This window comes from Hyperolius riggenbachi, chromosome 11 (genome assembly GCF_040937935.1).
Source record: "Hyperolius riggenbachi isolate aHypRig1 chromosome 11, aHypRig1.pri, whole genome shotgun sequence".
NCBI lineage: Eukaryota > Metazoa > Chordata > Amphibia > Anura > Hyperoliidae > Hyperolius > Hyperolius riggenbachi.
Window position 1 is genome coordinate 218373268 of NC_090656.1, and position 19098 is coordinate 218392365.

The 19098-nt window shown below is 43.1% G+C and overlaps 1 protein-coding gene across 13 annotated transcripts in view; it reads left to right on the forward strand.

Annotated features, from left to right (window-relative positions):
- Positions 1-19098, forward strand: part of ANO5 (anoctamin 5) — a 182354-nt gene that overhangs the window by 133949 nt on the left and 29307 nt on the right. For all 13 annotated transcript variants that reach the window (XR_011024731.1, XR_011024730.1, XM_068260357.1 and 10 more), the window contains 6 exons: positions 1653-1822; positions 5129-5226; positions 10565-10695; positions 11710-11915; positions 13349-13530; positions 19052-19098. The exon at positions 19052-19098 is cut by the window's right edge and continues 59 nt beyond it. Coding sequence is in view for 11 of the 13 variants with exons in the window: in XM_068260357.1 (XP_068116458.1) it covers positions 1653-1822; positions 5129-5226; positions 10565-10695; positions 11710-11915; positions 13349-13530; positions 19052-19098 (834 nt within the window). In the remaining 2 variants the exon portion in view is untranslated. The remainder of the gene's footprint in view (positions 1-1652; positions 1823-5128; positions 5227-10564; positions 10696-11709; positions 11916-13348; positions 13531-19051) is intronic.

Below are 19098 nucleotides of genomic sequence, written 5' to 3' on the forward strand. Positions count from 1 at the left end.
CACAGTAGCCAGATGTGCCCCCAGTACAAGTCAGCCTCCCTCCTGATAGCCAGATGTGCCCCAAGGATCATACAGCTGTCTCTCAAGGCCCCACTAGATGGCATCATAGATATGAGACACAGCGATTGCCACACAGGAAGAATCCCTGATCATTACACCGCTGACACATTGGTTGCACGCTCCGCTCCACAAGCCAGGGGACACAGGTAGTCCTGAGCAGCGCACTCTGCACACCAAGTTGCAGGGGATGGGGGGCCAGGACACAGCAGGGACCCAGTAACAAAATCTGACTTGCATATAAGTCAAGAGGGTAACTTTTCAGCACATTTTTTTGTTATTGTTGTTTTAAAATTAGGCATATATGCGAGTATGTACAGTACCTTTTAAACAATACTAGTTTCCTGGCAGCCCAGCTGATCTATTTAGCTGCAGTAGTGTCTGAATAACACCAGAAACTAGCATGCAGTTAATTTAGTTAGATCTGGCAATGTCAGAAACACCTGATCTGTATGCTTGTTCAGGGATAAGAAAGAGGAGAGTAAAGATAAAAAAACGGACTGTCTTTTATTTTAGTTTTATTAATAAATATTGTGATTTTAGTGGCAAATCACATATGACTTGCATTATTTTTATATTTATCAGACTAATGTATCCCCTTTAAACTCCCGGAGACCTAGCCCAGTATCTATACGTAAATAAATGTATCCCTTGTCTGCAATTAATGAACCAGTGTAATTTGAGCTGTCAGCTCTCTGCCGCCTCTGCTGAATTCTGAACTAATGTGTAAACACTGGAGGTTAACCCTTTCTGCGCTCCCCAGCAAACCAGGAAGTAACCACACTGCAGCATCTCTGTAGAAGTTCTGAAAGTTGTAACAAAGAAATGTTTTTTTTTTTCTCCTTAAAGTGGATCTGAGATGAACTTTTATTCATTGCCTAATTGTGTTCCTTGCATTCCTCAAGCCAAATAAATTTTTTTGTTTTAATACTCTAATTCCCTATAAACTAAACAAGCCTCACCCACAGCTTCTCTAAAATGCCAAGGCACTCAGACCCATGTAGCAAGGGCTTATGGGAGCTCAGTCTAGGCAGGAGGAGGAGGTTACTAGCCAGAGATTCCAGAGGGGAGGAGGGAGTGAAATTTTTCACAGGCTGAGGGGTGGAAATGCAGTTGCAGATTACCTGTGTAATGACAAACAGAACATGGCTGCCCTCATTGTATCACAGGAATAAATCATCATAAACTGTTGAAGCTGTTTGCAGCTAGATTTGCTGTGTAAACGATCTAAACTTTAGATAAGATATATATATAGACAAGTTACTTGTTATAGTTAGTTTTTCATCTCGGATCCGCTTTAAAGGCTATTTTGCTATTGCTTAACTTTTAGAGCTGAGAGGAAGTTCTGAGCTCAGGTCCACTTGGACCACAAGTATCTCAGATTTAAACACGTGAATTAGTTGCTAAAGTGCAAAAGAATAATCAGCTTCTTTGACAAGGGACAATTGACTGAAATGAGTTTCAGCTGTTCTGGTAATTTGTTTACACTTCTCTTCTAATAGCTTGTTGACCTCACGGAACATAATGGTCTTGTATAGATAGTGCCCATGTTGGATACCAATCATATTACAGTGTAAACGTCTATTCTCTTGCAGAGATCCCCCGGACACACCTGGAGTACGAGAACCGGCTTACAATGAAAATGTTCCTCTTCCAGTTTGTCAACTACTACTCTTCCTGTTTCTATGTGGCCTTCTTCAAGGGCAAGTTTGTGGGCTTTCCCGGAGATTACAGCTACATGTTTAGCCGCTGGAGGAACGAGGAGGTGAGTTATGGGGGGCTTTGAAAATTGAAAGTGTTACCCCATTGTTTAAGAGGATCTGTCAGCCATACTATCTCAGGAAAAAAAAAACGCGTATATAATTAGATAAATACTTGCTCTACTTACATAACATATGTATTGCACTGTCCACGTTTTGGTTTTAGTGGATTTTCTACAGTAAAAAGAGAAAATTCTTCTTAGCATTTCTCATTTTAACTGTGGCTATTTTGAAGTCAATCCTGATGTCATTTCCTCCCTTACTCTCATCTCCCTGATTGTGTATGTATTGCCCGCCCTTCCCTATTGAAAGTGCATCATCTCCGCATGAGAAATATTGGCCAATCGGAGAGGAACAGAGTTGTGGGAGGGGAAGAGGCTTCAGCCAATCAGGCTGCATTAGTTAAGTCTGAGCGGAAGTACAGAAGCAAAAAAGGACAACCCAGCATGCCCTGCAACTTCCTTTCTGTGTACCAAAATTTTGTGTGTACCAAATAAGAGTCAGGTAAACTGGGGAATGATCATTTATCAACAAGAAAAGTAATAGAGATTATAACGTTTGGATTGCCTGGTTAGCATCCTTATTACTTGTTTACTAGATAAAAATAAAGGATTGATTTTTGATTTTATGCCCAACAGTTATACTTTAAAGTGTAACTGTCGGGCATAAAATCAAAAATCAATTCTTTATTTTTATCTGGTAATCAAGTAATAAGGATGCTAATCAGGCAATCCAAAAGTTAAAATCACTATTGCTTTTCTTGTTGATAAATGATAATTCCCCAGTTTACCTGACTCTTATTTGGTACACACAAAGGAAGTTGCAGGGCATGCTGGGTTATCCTTTTTTTGCTTCTCTACTTTCCCCTCACACTTAACTAATGCAGCCTGATTGGCTGAAGCCTATTTTCCTCCTGTTTTCCCCTCCCTCACCCCTGTTCCTCTCTGATCTGCCAATATTTCTCATGCTGAGGCAATGCACTTTCTATAGTGGAAGGTGGGCAATGCATACACAATCAGGCAGAGGAGAGTAAGGAAGGAAATGACATCAGGATTGGCTTCAAAATAGCCACAGTTAAAATAGGAAATGCTAAGGATTGTCTCTTTTTACTGTAGAAAAATCACTAAAATCAAAACGTGGACAGTGCACTACATCTGTTATGCAAGTAGAGCAAGTATTTATCTACTTATATATGTGTTTTTTTTCTGAGATAGTATGGCTGACAGCGCCTCTTTAAATGCATTCACACAGTCACTGTCATCTGTCATAGCACTGCAAGGACAGCTCTTCAGTGAAATTTGCACAGCTGTGTAGGAAAGGCAGTGTGAGCCATGTAAGAGTTAAGTGTCTGACTGCAGCTATGAAGACACTGTACTGGTCAGAGCTCATCTCCACACAGAGGTCTATAAATCACATCCACTGTCTCTGATCTACTGTCTGGTCTGCATCTTGCAGCTCTGATTGATAGACTTAGGGGGCAGCCATATTCCTCCTTCGCATAGCTAGTTCTCTAATTGAATTCATGCTCTAAAGCCTGAGTCTGAGTAAAAACAAAATACTTTATGTACCTTGACAGGCTACCTCATCTATTGTTAATGATTTCAAGCTCAACAGAACCCAAAACTGAACTAGACTTAAAGGACCACTGTTGTGAAAATCTTAACATTTAAAATATATGTAAACATATACAGATAGGAAGTGCATTTCTCCCAGAGTAAAATGAGCCATAAATTACTTTTCTCCTATGTTGCTGTCACTTACAGTAAGTAGTAGAAATCTTACAGAACCAACAGGTTATGGACTAGTCCATCTCTTCACAGGGGATTCTGGGGGATTTCTTTATTTTCAAAAGCAGTGAGAGGCAGTTGCTCCATCCAATTGCCAAAAAAGTGTACGGTAGAAAGGCTAGACAGCATCTTTGTAAAAAAATCTTTTTCAGGGAGTGTCTTTATATAAAATAGAGGCCATGCTCAGAATGGACTAGCCCAAAACCTGTCATTAATGTCAGATTTCTACTGCTTACTGTAAGTGACAGCAACATAGAGGAAAAGTAATGCACGGCTCATTTTACTCTGGAAGAAATGTATTTCTTATTTGTGTGTGTGTATGTGTATATATATATATATATATATATATATATATATATATATATATATATATATATATATATATATATATATATATATATATATATATATATATATATATATATATATATATTACATTTTAAGATTTTCTCGACAGTGGTCCTTTAAAGGAACACTATCGATCTACATATTTTTTTCATTTGAGGCGGGAATTGTTTGGGAAGTGCTGCTAAGTACTGGTGTATACATTTCACTAGCAACCTCTTTGTTTACTGTTATCAAAATACTTTCAAACTTTACTGATGCCAAAACTGACAGCAGAATGAGCCATGAGGAAAGGGGAAATTCCCCTCACACTTGATCAGTTAACCCTGTGTGTAACTGTGTGTGAGAGAGAAAGCTCCCAACAGCTGCAGCTTCTGTGTCCTGTGTTTCTGACTTAAGTGTCTGAAGAGAGCAAAGGAAACTTATTATAATCATTTGTAATTGTCACAGCTTTTCATACTGTTTTAGCTTTCAGAGTTTGATATGTTTGATATTTGCTTTCTGTAGCCTGATAAGCAACTCTGGCTGTGCATTGAAGCAGACGCCCCTTCTGCAATTGATTTGTCCCAATATAGCTAAATCCTACTCAATCAATTAAAGCTTTTGCCTCTGATCTTTAACATGAAAAGTAGAAAAATGTTTACACAGCTGCTTAGACATTATTTGCACACTGTCATTTTAGAACACTTGGATATTGATCGTATTCCTTTAAGGACTCCATATCAGATGGTGTATGGGTAGATCGGTCAAGAGACAGATCTCTCTCTGATTGAATCTGATCTTAGAAATATCCGTTGCCTGCCCATACACCGCAGGCCCAATCGATTTCGGCATGAAATCTATGATGCCGTATCCGCTGCCTCGATGTTCCCTGCGCTGTGTCCCCCTTAATGTAAACTGTGCCCCTGGTGCAGTATACTTTGTCTGTATCCGCTGCTGGCTTCGTGCTCTGTCCACATACACGCGCCCCACGTGGTTGCTGGTGTAACATGGCCGGCTGTGTGACATCACACGCACCCAGGTATACGCTGGTATTGCTTAAAAATAAATAAATATGGCCGCCTCCATATTCTTCTCACTTCAGTTGTCCTTTAACAGCTAGTGCCAAAGATCTAGAAGTTTGGACCACTTTGGCCACTAAATAGTAATACATGCTTGTTTGTTGGTCCCACTTTTCAGTGTGATCCCGCCGGCTGCCTCATTGAGCTCACCACCCAGCTGACCATTGTGATGGCTGGAAAGCAAATCTGGGGGAACATTCAAGAGGCCTTTGTTCCGTAAGTAAAGTCTTTTTGGGGTGAATGGTTTTTGATATTTTTTTTTTATATACTTCAGGGGCAATTCACAAAGTCTGCCGAACGGTTCACTTGCTGTGCGGTTCAGTTGCCAATCATGCAGTAGCTATGTAATGGTAGTGAATGGCAGCCAACCCGCTTTATATAGGAGTAATATCTAGTGGGCAGCTGCCTCTCACCGAGATCTACATGCAAGGAGGAGGGATCTGGTGGGCTCCATATTAATTTCCTTTTTAACAATACCAGATGCCTGGCTGCCCTGCTGATCTTTCTGACATCACTAGTGTCTGAATCGCACTCCTGACACAAGCATGTGGCTAATCCAGTCTGACTTCAGTCAGGGCTTTGGATTTGCATGCATGTTCAGGGGCTATGGCTAAAAGCATTAGAGGCAGAGGAGCAGCAGGACAGCCAGGCAATGTGCATTATTTAAAAGGAAATGCAAATGGCATCATCCATATCCCCAGGGCCGGTTTAAGCAACAATGGGGCCCCAGGGCAAAATAAACCTTGCGGGCCCCCCCAACATATACCCCGGAACAAAAATCGGCATTAGGGGACCTTTTTTGCAGCTGGTATAGTCAGGGTGTGAAGTCCCAATCGGTTGGAGCTCCACATTCTGGCTATCCTAGCCTGCATGGGGGACAAGGGGTTAAAAAGTTTCAGGAGGGGGGATCCCACATAATTTATTTTTTTTTTTTTTATTCCCACACTCTAAACATAAAAAAAAAATTGGGAAAATAGGAAAAAATGCCAGGGATCTTCATACAGCCATATTGCGGCTGTATAGCGATCCCTGGCCAAAGCGCTGTGGCTGTGTATAGACCCCCTGGAGACCCCGTCAGGAAATTTATTGCGCTTTCGTTTGATGCATGTAAAATTACACTACCGTTAGGTTTGCTACTAAAAGTGACATTTACCGCATTTAAAAGTATACTTTTTTCATTCAAAACTTTAAAATCGATTTTCTCAAAAACTATAAGGTCTTTTTGAAAAATTGTTGTTTCCTCTTATTCCTAATGATCTCCTTAACATATCCTGCAAATTTAGGGTTTCTAGCATTTAAGGTGGATTTGCTATTAGCCATTAAAGTCGGCAGGTTTTTAAATGTGTATTTGTTTTTTTCCTTTGAAACTTTAAAATCGATTTTCTCAAAAACTATAAGGCCGATTTAAAAAAAAATTTTTTCCTCTTGTAGCCACTGGGGGCCCCTACAAGCTCTGGGGCCCTGGGGCAGCTGCCTCCTTTGCCTTAATGGTAGCGCCGGCCCTGCATATCCCCCTCACTTCAGGTGTCCTATAACCCATTAGCAGCTTCAATAGAGTTTGTTTGAGATAAGTGCATTGCATTTGACCTCAGTCGGCAGAACTCGTTGTGTTGTAAATTCTTGGAATGCTTTGATCTCTCTCAGCTAGCAGAAAATATAGAAACTGAAAGCAGAAGTCCTCTGTTATTGCCTCACACTGCCCCCTAGTGACAAGTGGCCATAAATATACATTACAGCAGTACTAATTAGAAGTAGGGAAATGTAACAAAGAATACATCTTAAAAAAGGTGCTAAAATAAATCAGCCTGGAGCACTTGCAAGCTTCTAAATAAATTGGCTGCTAAAGGGATAAGCTGGCCTGCAAACACCCTGCAGCTCTCACTGCTGTCAATGTATGTAGGAGTGTAACTATAAACTTTCCACATGGCAGATGAAATTCAATGTTGAAAAATGTAAAGTCATGCATTTTGGTCGTACCAATTGTCTAGCACCATACAAAATAAATGGGATACAGTTGGGGACATCAAACTTGGAGAAGGACTTAGGAGTACTCATTGACAACAAGTTAAATAATCGTACTCAATGCCAAGCCGCTGCAGCTAAAGCTAACAAAATGTTGGGATGCATTAAAAGGGAAATAAAAACTCGAGATGCTAGCATAATATTGCCCCTGTTTAACTCTCTAGTAAGGCCACATCTGGAATATGGAATTCAGTTCTGGGCACCACATTACAGGAAAGATATTGCAGTTTTGGAGCAGGTGCGGAGACAAGCAACAAAATTGATACGTGGGATGGAAGGTCTCACTTACCAAAAAAGGTTAAACTGGATTTATTTAGTCTAGAGAAAAGACGCCTTAGAGGAGATCTAATTAACATGTATAAATACATCAGAGGGCAATATAATAGCTTGGCGGATGAGCTTTTTGTCCCTAGGCCTTCTCAAAAGACTAGAGGACATGATCTGCGCAGGGAGGAAAAACGTTTTAGCCATTTATTTAGGAAAAGGTTCTTTACAGTAAGAGTGCTTAAGATGTGGAATGCATTGCCACAGGAAGTAGTAATGGCAAACTCTATACCTGCATTTAAAGGGGGCGTAGATGCTTTCCTTGTGTTGAAAGACATCCATGGCTACAATTACTAGGTAATGCCTAATGATGTTGATCCAGGGATTTCATCTGATTGCCATCTGGAGTCGGGAAGGAATTTTTTCCTTTGGGGGCTAATTGGACCATGCCTTGTAAGGGTTTTTTCGCCTTCTTCTGGATCAACAGGGATATGTGAGGGAGCAGGCTGGTGTTGTACTTTGTACTGGTTGAACTCGATGGACGTATGTCTTTTTGCAACCAAAATAACTATGTAACTATGTAACATCTCTGGGTGCCCTTGTTGCTACCATGACTGCTTTCCCTATAATTATGCTTCTGTCTAGGTCAGGCATGGGCAAACTTGGCTCTCCAGCTGTTAATGAACTACGAGTCCCACAATGCATTGCAGGAGTCTTACAGCCACAGTCATAACTCCTAAAGGCAAATGCATTGTGGGACTTGTAGTTCCTTAACAGCTGGAGGGCCAAGTTTGCCCATGCCTGGTCTAGGTGAATACAGCCTCTATCAGTTTTCAGTTCTACTTTTTGTATGCAGATTTATAACCACTAGGTGGAGTGTCTGGATGGGTTAAACGAAAGCACTAGGGGCTTGATTCACAAAGCGGTGCTAACCTACTTAGCACGTCTAAAGTCTTTAGACATGCTAACCAGGGTGCTAAGTAGGTTAGCACCGGATTTCTCAATCAGATCGCGCGCAAAATTTTACGCGTGCAAAGTCCTATGCACGTGCTAAGTCCCATAGGCTTTAATGGGCACTTCGCGCAGAGCGCTCTGTGCAGTGCGCGCGTAACATTTTACGCGCATAAAGTTTTGCGCGCGAAAAGCTGGTTTAGACGTGCTAAGGGGGTTTTCACAGGCGTGCTAACAGTTAGCACCGCTTTGTGAATCAAGCCCTAGGTTGACAGAATGATAAGAGTGACTTTAATTTATTTTGTAAATAATTTCTATAAATGCCACGTGGTCGCGTGCTCCCACCTCCTGGAGCCGCTTGATCACGCTCCCACCTCCTGGAGTGTCCTACGCATGCGCAGAAGGAGATTTTCTTGTTATGCGCAGGGCGCTCCCGGTGGTGGGAGTGTGATTGAGGATGTGCGCAGTGCGCAGCCAGGGCCGCTCAGGCGCAGTTGCCATCCACATGGCTGAATCGAGAAGACCAAAACTTAGTGGCAGCGGGGGACCGGTGACTCGATCTGTGACGCCGCGGGCACAGGGCGGCTGCAAGGGGCTGGTAAAAGCCCCAGGTAATTGAAACTTTTTTCCTTGTTTCAATTTAGGTTCCCTTTAAACAATACCGGTTGCCTGGCAGTCCTGCTGATCTTTCTGCTCAGTAGGGTCTAAATCACACAGCTGAAACAAGCATGCAGCTCATCTTGTCAGATTTGACGTCTGATCTGCAGGCTTGTTCAGGGTCTAAAAACAAACATGCAGTGGATCAGCAGAACAGCCAGGCAATGGGAATTGTTTAAATGGAAACAAACATGTCAGCCTCCATATCCCTCTCACCGTGAGTTCCCTTTAAGGCTGGCGCACATGCTAGAATGTTGTCGGCCGAGACAGTCAGTCAGGGTCGTAGATGCAAATTGGGAGCGGGGGAAATTTGGTCGCCAGAAACGTCCACTAATAGAATATTGGTAAAATTACCCATATTCGACTATTGGGCAGTGATAATTCATATATATAAATATTGGTTAATGTTACCAATATTTTACTATCGCTAAGCCTTCGAGAGAGGTAAAAAGGGCTCCGGACAATTGGGCACCTCCATAGGCTATAATGTGAATTACGCCTATAGTGGGGTTCAGGGGGTAATTTGGGAGCGCCAAAAGACCAAGCCCAAATTACGTACAGTGCAACTGATCCGCCAGCAATAGCTGGAAGCTGAGTTGCATCTTACCCCTGAGTTCATAGCAGCCTGGAAGGGGAATTGTTAAATACACACCTAGGAAATTTGCAATCGCAACGTGAGCCATTTTTTGCCTTCACCCTGCGCCCAAATTTCCCGGCTTCCTTTTTAAATGTATGCCTAAATCTTACCCTGTTCACACAAGGCCTCTCTCTACCGGTGCCTAACACTATCTGACTCCCTTACCCCACCCACACCTATCCCCTCCGGACCCCCGCCGCAAACCATGCCTTGTTTACCGACTTTATTTGAGAATTTTTTGATTTGATATCCGGCGCCGCAAAATTTCAGTCACCCCATAGTCGCTCACGTCAATATGGGCTATCAGAGGAAATTTTGTTGCCGGAGGCGTCCGAGAAAATAGCGTAGCCGCAGTTTGTATAGCGGGTGGCCCTGGCGCCCAAATATTAATTGATGGCCAGTATTAACATTGGGGCGCCCAAACTCCCATGACACCTCCGGTGCCCAATCTTCCTGTTACAAGTCGAGGAGTTTCTGTCGAGAATTGGCATACGTACAGCAGCCCTGGTGCATCACCGAAGATTGTCCCCTTCTTACCCCGTCTGCCGGAAGTCAATCTGTTGTGAGCCGCAATGTCTCTTTCCTTCACTCCCCCCTAATCATGTGCAGCACTCGGGCCCAAACTTTAAATACAGTCCTGCAAGTGCATGATTGGTCACTTTTTCCAGAACGTCCGATCACTGACTGTCTGCTCGAAGATCATTATTAGTTGTTTTCGATTGGTCTGTTAAAGGGATGATCAGTGAGAATCTAAGAATTCTGTTGTGCATGTACATTTCCTACACAATGTATGCAGCTTCCTATCGAGCCAATCATATACACTTCCTGTTGATTTTCATTGGCCAGATTCCAGGCTGCATACAATTTGCTGTAAATTTACATTCCCACTCCGCAGCAGAATTCACATCTAACTCTCGTTCAGTCCAGTCATCTGATCATTGAAGTGGATTTTGGGTTGCGTCTTTCCAGTTGGAGTGTATTTTTGTTCCGGAGTGCCTGTAGTAGCACCATTTTGTTTTACAGATGGATCATGAACTGGTGGGGACGTCGCAGAGCAAAGAACAGTCCAGAAAGCCTGTATAGCCGCTGGGAGCAGGACTATGACCTGCAGGAGTTTAAAGGGTTGGGACTTTTCTACGAGTACCTTGAAATGGGTAAGAGGAATGGTTTCAGGTATCACGTAGAGATGGTCTTCAGAAAGTGATTGCACAATAACCGATCTAGAAAAGAATTGTGCAGGGATAAGTCTGGGGCTGCAGGATAAGTGTTGATAAGCACCAGAGTAAAAGACAACCCCTTTTATCTTATACATTGACCATTGTGACCTTCTACACATTACCACCCCTCAGTTCTACATAGAGATGGTCTTCAGAAAGTGATCTCACCATAACCGGGCTAGTAAAGAATTGTGCAGGGGTGAGTCTGGGGCAGCAGGATAAGTAATGGTAAGCACCAGAGTAGAAGACAACTCCTTTATGTCATACATTGACCATGTTGACCTTCTGCACATTACCACTCTTCAGTTCTACATAGAGATAGTCTTCAGAAAGTGATGGCACCATAAAAGCTCAAGTATTGTGCCAGGGATCAGTCTGGAGCAGCAGGATTAGGAGTGGTACGCACCAATGTAGAAGACAACTCCTTTATGTCATACGTTGACCCTTTTGCACATTACCATTCTTCAGTTCTCTATACACATTGTCTTCAGGTAGTAATGGTACCATAATGCTGGCAATACGGCATGAGATTTTTTTGGCAGATAGATGGTTCGATAGATAATTTCCGACATGTCCGATCTGGTTTTTGATCATTTTTCTGATCAATTTCTCATAGAAGTGAATGGGGATCGATCAGAAAAATGATGGGAAAAGCGATCGGACAGTAAATCTGCTGAAAATCTCATCGTGTATTCCCAGCATAACAGGTCTAGTAAAGAATTGGACAGGGATAAGTTTGGCGCAGCATGATTATTGGTGATAAGCATGAGGTTAAATGACAACCCCTTCATCTCATACATTGACCCTGTTGACTTTCTTGTGTGATGTTCTTAGAAATCCCACATATATATTCTTTGTTGTACGATAGAAAAGCTAGATTTCCCCTTAAATATTGTCCATCCACAACACAAACTGTGACTCTCGTGTTATTCTTATATTGTTATATTCTAGTAATCCAGTTCGGGTTCATTACACTGTTTGTGGCCTCCTTCCCGCTGGCTCCTCTTCTGGCCCTTCTGAATAACATCTTGGAAATACGCGTTGACTCTTGGAAGCTGACCACGCAGTTCAGGCGCCCATTTGCCGCCAAGGCCCACAGCATCGGAGTGTGGGAAGAGATCCTAAATGGACTGGCCGTTCTTTCAGTGGTGACCAACGTAAGTATATAAAGAGGACCAGCCCCTCTTCGTCTTGGCTTTCGGTGGGAAAAATAAACCAAGCCATTAAAACCATGAAAGAAGCTTAGAGTCTTCACACATGTGACGTGTTTAATACTATACAGGAGAAAATGAATGAAGAGAGAGTACTGGAAATAGCTGAATGAGAATCTGTGAGAGCAACCGCACCTTCAGTCACTGGATGGAAGCCTCAGGTTCACAAAGCAACAGCTGCTCTGACAGGTTCCGTTTAACCACTTCGCCCCAGTGGGTAGTAAACCGCACACACCTACATCCCGGGCACCATGTCCCCACATAGCAGAGAAGCTTAGCAGAACAAGGCAGTATTTACCTGCTCCAGCACTGTGTCTGGTCTCTTCAGTTCTTCCCGACAGCCACACGCTCTGTGCTTCCATACCTCCAGTTCCTGATCACATGGCATCCTTCAAGAGGCAGAGGTATGCAGCATAGAGGGTGTGGCTGTCAGGAAGATCAGAGAAGATCTTCAGCACTCAAAGCAGCAATGGAGCAGGTAAATATTAAAGGCGGTTAAGAGTAGGTTCCCAGGCCCTCCCGCAGTCGCTATAGTTACACAAGCTATAGGCTTGCTATACACCAGCGGTTCTGGATGCTTGTCTGGCTTACAGGGGCGAAAAGAGATAATTTGCATATTCAGTAGTTGTGCATTGTGGGTAACCACAAATGTTCACCTATAGCTGAATTATTGCAAATTTTACCAAACACCGCTTAATTCGAGACAGATCGATCAATCAATGCTTATTCTTAATAAAGTTGTCTCGCGACTTAGACTACATTTTATATTTTGGCCCCTTGCGTGATTGGGTTTGACATCCCTGCCCTATATCCTTTCTCCGTCATCTCGTTCCACTGCCCCATGAAAGTCCTTGGTAGGCTTCGGAAGCATTCGCATCCCCGAGTACTTCCAAAGATGCCCGCATAGTGCTGTACGGGTGTGATAGTCTTCGGGAGAGTACTCGGGGATGCAAGCACTTCTGAAGCCTTTTGCGAGGCTTCCTGAAGGCATATTCGGCCAGTTGGTCAAATAAGAGCAAGTACCTGGAAAGCTGTACGGGATCTAGAGCCTTTACTCTACATAGGTAGAGTATAGTAGAGTATAGATAGTATTTTTTTTTCAAGCTATGCTATGATCCAAATAACTATAATTGGGGATGGTCAGTGAGATGGAAATCATTTCGACTTGATGCAGGACCATGCACATTTTGTAAGCAAATTTATGCAGCTTGAAAATGGACCAATCAGATTTTACCTTAGCAGGATTTGATTGGTTCATTTTCTAGCTGCAAAAAAATTGCATACAAAATTTGCATAGTGCTGTGCCAACTTGAAATGATTTGCCTCTCATTGATCACCCCTAACTATAACCATTCTTGCTTTTATTCTTGTCTTCTTAGGCTTTTATTGTGGCCTTCACCTCTGACATGATCCCGCGTATGGTCTACACTTACGCCTACACTGAAAACGAGGAGGTCCCCATGTCTGGTTACATTAACAGCAGCCTGTCTGTGTTCAGCGTGTCCGACTTCAAGAACATCAGCATGCCCACAGAGAACGACATGAACATCACCCTGTGCAGGTTTGAAGGACCATCTGCCTGACGTTCCTCTCATCTATTCTCTCTATACACTGGAATGCATCCTTTTAGGGGGGAAACTGATCCAACAGCCAGGTGGCATCAGTACAGCCTTGCTGATCTTCTTCCTACAGGGCTGTGTAATAAAGTCCTCTTGAGCCTAGATGGTCTCCATTATATAGGTACAGGAGGGCGTCTTGACCATTCTGCATTGGTGCAGAGACCAGGGGATGATGCAATAGAGGGAAAGACTGCACTTCCTTTACACAGAAGAGCTGGGATCCAACAGGACTCACATTCAGCTGATCCTAGTAGTCATTTAGTACTGGGATGGCAGAGCAGAAAAGATGTGTAAGGCCTCTTTCACAGTGCGACGTTAAAGTCACACGTTAGAAAATGTTCCAACGCAGACTAACGCACAGCAAAACTAAATCTGCAACATTCACAGTGCACACGTTGCGTTAACGTGTAGCATTATTAGAGAGTGCTGCATGCTGTGCGTTATACACATTATTAGCTACGTTGGACTGTTTGCACATGCTCATTAATGACCTGGAAGCATACTTTTCATTGCCTGTATGCCCTACTGTATGCGACGATAACGGGGTTGCGACTTTTTTGGGGCGTTGCGTTGTAATTTGCGTTGTGACTTTAACGTTGCATCAAACCGCAGCGTCCTGCTGTGAAAGAGGGCTAAATCTTTACCATTAGATCAGAGGCAGAAGTACAAGTCATGGGGCTTTTGGAAGGGTGAGAGAAGAGGGACTGCTGCACTATAACAGGCAGCTAGAAAAACCTGGAGGGTCATGTGACAAGAGGCCATGGAGTAATGGAGATGAGCATGTTTGGAGACAGTAGATCACTGGTACAGCCTGAGGAAGTCAATAACTTCTTTCCTATGCTCTACTTGCTCTACTCTGCACCTCAGAGGGCCCACCATACACCATCTTATCACTGGCCTTCTACTCACACTGGGCCTCCCCTGACAATGGACACCATAGCAACCATTATCCTTAAGCTACTGCTCTCAGGCACATAGAGGGTAGTTTTTCATGATCAGCTCCCATACAGACCAAACTTGCACTGTTGAACTCTTATCACCTGTTGCCTGCATTCAAATGTTTTTTTCTCAGCCACACAGTCCCCAACCCTAACTGGTTATCAGTGAGAGTAAAGCTAAAAATTCACTTATTGATTTTCCCACCCAATTCCCAGCAGATTTGGTTACTGTGTTAGAATCTGCCAGACATCTATTGCCCCAACATGTCCAATCATTTGATTCCTTTCATTTCATTTTACAATTCTGGCTTAGATTGGACAGGATGAATCTTTTCCATCAGATCAGGGCAGGAGTCAATTGATGGCAATAGCGTTGCAGTGCATCAAACAGTGCATCAAACAGTGCATCAAACAGTGCAACGCTGTGGTTTATTGATGGGCTATGTGTAGTATGAATCGATCCCTATCTGATCAGGGAGGCTTTGATCGGTTTCCACATCAGATGGCAATCAATAAGTGTATGGCTAATCTTGCCCTTAGGCCTTGTTTCCACTTGTGCGTTTTGTGTCAGATTTTTCTCTCAGAAAATTTGCATTGATTTTGCAACTAATGTTAGTGAATGGGGCTGTTTACATTCAATGCGAATTTTCGTACGCGTGAAAAAAATCTGAGGTCCTGTATCATTTTTTCGGACAATTCACGTACAATGCTTTGTATAGGCAATGCGAATTTTCGTGTTATTTGCCCAAAAATTTGCATTAGATCCATGGTTACAGGAAGATGTCAGCAGTCATGACTGAGCTGTTACTAGGCAGATTATTTATATTTAACTAATGCGAATTTTCGTATATGAAAACGCTTAAAGTTAAAAACGCATACCAATTTACATGCGAATTTTCACCAATCAGAAAAATCTTATATGATTTTTTGCAGGCAAAAATGTCACCCTACAGTGGAAACATAGCCTTACAGTAAATCAGAGATCTTAAAAATGAGAGATTTGATACTTACCAGGGGCTTCCTTCCGCCCCATAAACGCGTCCTCCCGCAGTCTGCCGTTAAGCCGCAATCAGCCCCGGTAACTTACTCAGTCCCATGAGTCCAGGCCTACTGCGCATGCGCAATAGGTCCGCGCATGCAAAGAAGACCCAGACTGATCCCGACTGAGCCAGTTACCAGGGCTGATCACAGCAGAACGGCAGACTGCAGGAGGACGGCAAGGGACTCAGACGTGTTTGCGGGGTGAAAAAAATCCCAAACAAAGCAGCGCACCAGATCTCAATACTCGGCAGTCAAACCTGATATGTCCATTCAAATTCAATAGAAGTCCCTTTATCTACACCTCAGTGGATCACCAGGATTCTTCTTGTATAGACTCCGCTTAAGATCAACACGACATGTAGATAAAAACACAAAGGCATATAGTGTAACTCCGTTTGGAATCTCTATAATCACCACCATCGTTATTCTATACTGATAACCGTGAGAGTTTTTAACCATTAACACACCACTGGTGGGCACCTTGACACACCCCCTCCGTGTCTGCACTCACCCAGTGGACCTCCTTAGATCTCCGGAGACAAGATTTACAGCAAACGGGGGTCACTGAGCAAGATCCACAATCCACCTTCCGCTTCCCAGTCAAATGAACTGCGGGACCAAAAAAGCTCTATAGTGTAAAACCATTTATTTTTAAAAGGTTAAAAAACCAGAGTGCACTCACACTTTGAAGACTTGATAACAGCGCATTATACAGTGTTGGGTCCCCCGGGGACCCAACACTGTATAATGCGTGAGTGCAGACATGGAGGGGGTGTGTCAAGGTGCCCACCAGTGGTGTGTTAATGGTTAAAAACTCTCACGGTTATCAGTATAGAATAACGGTGGTGGTGATTATAGAGATTCCAAACGAAGTTATATTATATGCCTTCTTTGTGTTTTTATCTACATGTCGTGTTGAAGAATCCTGGTGATCCACTGAGGTGTAGATAAAGGGACTTCTATTGAATTTGAATGGACATTTATCAGGTTTGACTGCCGCGTATTGAGATCTGGAGCGCTGCTTTGTTTGGGATTTTTTTCAGGTCTATCTTGCATCGGATATTTAAGTGCGCACCACGCCAGTAGATATTTACTTGTGTTAAAATTCCAGAAACGCAGTTATTTCGAAATTTGTGTTTGCGGGGTGGGAGGAAGCCCCAGGTAAGTATCAAATCTTTTGTTTTTAAGATCTCTGGTACACTTTAAAACCACTTTATTTCGATCGCAGAGAAACTGTCCCCTGGGTTCTTAACCCTTATTACAGTGAGGAAAAAGGAACACAGCCTAGTTCTATATAGGACTGGTACTGTGCATGCACATTCATCTCCTCATATTGCATGTCACTTCACGTATCCCTTACCTCTCTGTGTATGTATGAGTGCACAAAGGGTCTTTATACTCATTTTGTAAGCAATTGTGGAATAGGTCCACTTTGATATTTTTGTGAATAGCTTTCACAGAACCAGAGGGCAGATTAGGTGTTCTGACCCTTTGGGCTGCAGGCTTGTTCTGAGTCTGACTCGGCAAACTCACATTTTAACCCTTTCCAATACAATTTCTGGGTCACCGATGCCGTCCCCGTGGATGGAGGTGATCAAGGGAGTGCTGCAGCGTCAGAGATCCGGAGGGGCTGTACCTCCTCACACGAGTAGTATACCCAGCGTCAGGGGGAGGGCGGGGCCGCTGTCGGCTTGCACGCTGTAGCCCTGCCCCCTGCAGCATGGTGCTGGAAGGGATCAAAGTGTTGGACTAATGCACTAATACACACCATAAGTTTTCCCTCCCGATAGATGGATTCGATAGATAATTTCCGACATGTCCAATATTCCTTCCGATCGATAATGCCCTCGATTTCTTATAGAAGTGAATGGAAAAAGATAAGGAGAACAAGCGGAAGATAAGAGAATCGAGCACAGAACCGAGTGGAAAAAACCATCGGGTGGAAAATAGAGCTGAAAAACGTAGCGTGTGTACCCAGCATTAGACTAATGATCCACATAAGACTAACGCTTTGATCCACATAGGGTGATGCCGTGCTCGAATAGATCAGCAACGGGACCGCCCCTAGTGATTATTCCAAATACGCCCACATAATATTTAAATTACGTGGTGCGTCAATGGAACTGGCACCAATCAAAGTTTCTGACTTAGGGCCAGTGCACACCAAAAAGCGCTTGCCTAATCGCAAACGCTCAGCGCTTTTTGAAGTGATTTTTCAAGGTGATTCTAGGCATGTGCCTAGCGATTTTCTAATCATGCCTAGCGATTTTTGGAGCGTTTTTGTGCAACCTTTTTTCCGATGCAGTACAACTGTTAGTGTACTGGTTATGTAACAAAAACGCTTGGAAAGTCACTCTGATCTAGCACTTTTCAGAGCGACTTTCCACTTTCCTATACTTAGGGCCAATTCACGCTAAATTGCAAAACTGTAGCGCTACCGTTTTGTGCAGGTGATTTTACCCAGATTATCGCAGTAAATCGCTGCTCGCACTTCCACGATTCTGAGCGAACATGCTCAGCACTATTTTAAAGCGGACCCAATAAAACATTTTTTTTTATATAAAAATATTTAGTTGCACTATTCTAACACGTACAAAGATAAACACTCTTTCAAGCCTATGAGCATTTCAGTGCTCTTTTCTCTTTTCATAGCTAGGGTTATACAGGGGGCAGCCATTAGCAATTCCTCCTTTGCCGGACACCTCCTACTCCACCAGTCTGCCGGATTCTGTCCCGGCAATATGAAAGGAAGGAAGTAGTTCCTCCAATAAATGTAAAATATTTTATATTTGTCATCATGCAGCTGAAAAAGGCTGATATTTATTATTATAATTTAGAAAATAGATTTTATCTCTGAAATCTTGTATTTTTTAATTTGGGTCCACTTTAAACACTGTACTGTGATCACTCTAGAATCGCGGCAAAATGCTGCATATCAGGTGTTTTGCGATTGACAATCGGCACCAATCACGGCAGTGAGATCACTGCCATATACTTTGGCGATTAGCGGGAATCACTTGCTAATCGCTCAAGTGCAAATGGACCCTTGCAATTGCCTTAGAAGAGCGCAGAAATGCTGCAGGACCCGCTTTTGCGCTTGGGAGAAATTCACATCGCTCTGGTGTGATCCATCCCATTCACATACATTAGCCAATCGCTTTTCAAAGCGCTAGCGTTTTCAAAAAGCGATCAGAAGCGCTCTTGATGTGCATCAGTGCACCAGCCCTAAGTCCAACAGTTTGATCCAAAAAGGCTGACACTGTTGTTTTATCTGGAAACAGCGCCACCTAGCGGCCATTTGTCCTATGACGGGCTTGAAAATGGGCTTTGAAAGAGTTAACAGTCAGCAATAGAAAGTCTCTTAATGTGTTTTTTTGTGTTTTTTTGGGGGGGGGGTTTATACACTATTACTATTATCATTAAAGTTCGAACTAATTATAGCCTCCCTACATCCTGACCTTTATCCCTTGCCTCCCACGGACAGGTACAGAGACTATCGCTATCCTCCGGACCACGAGAAGCGGTACTTTC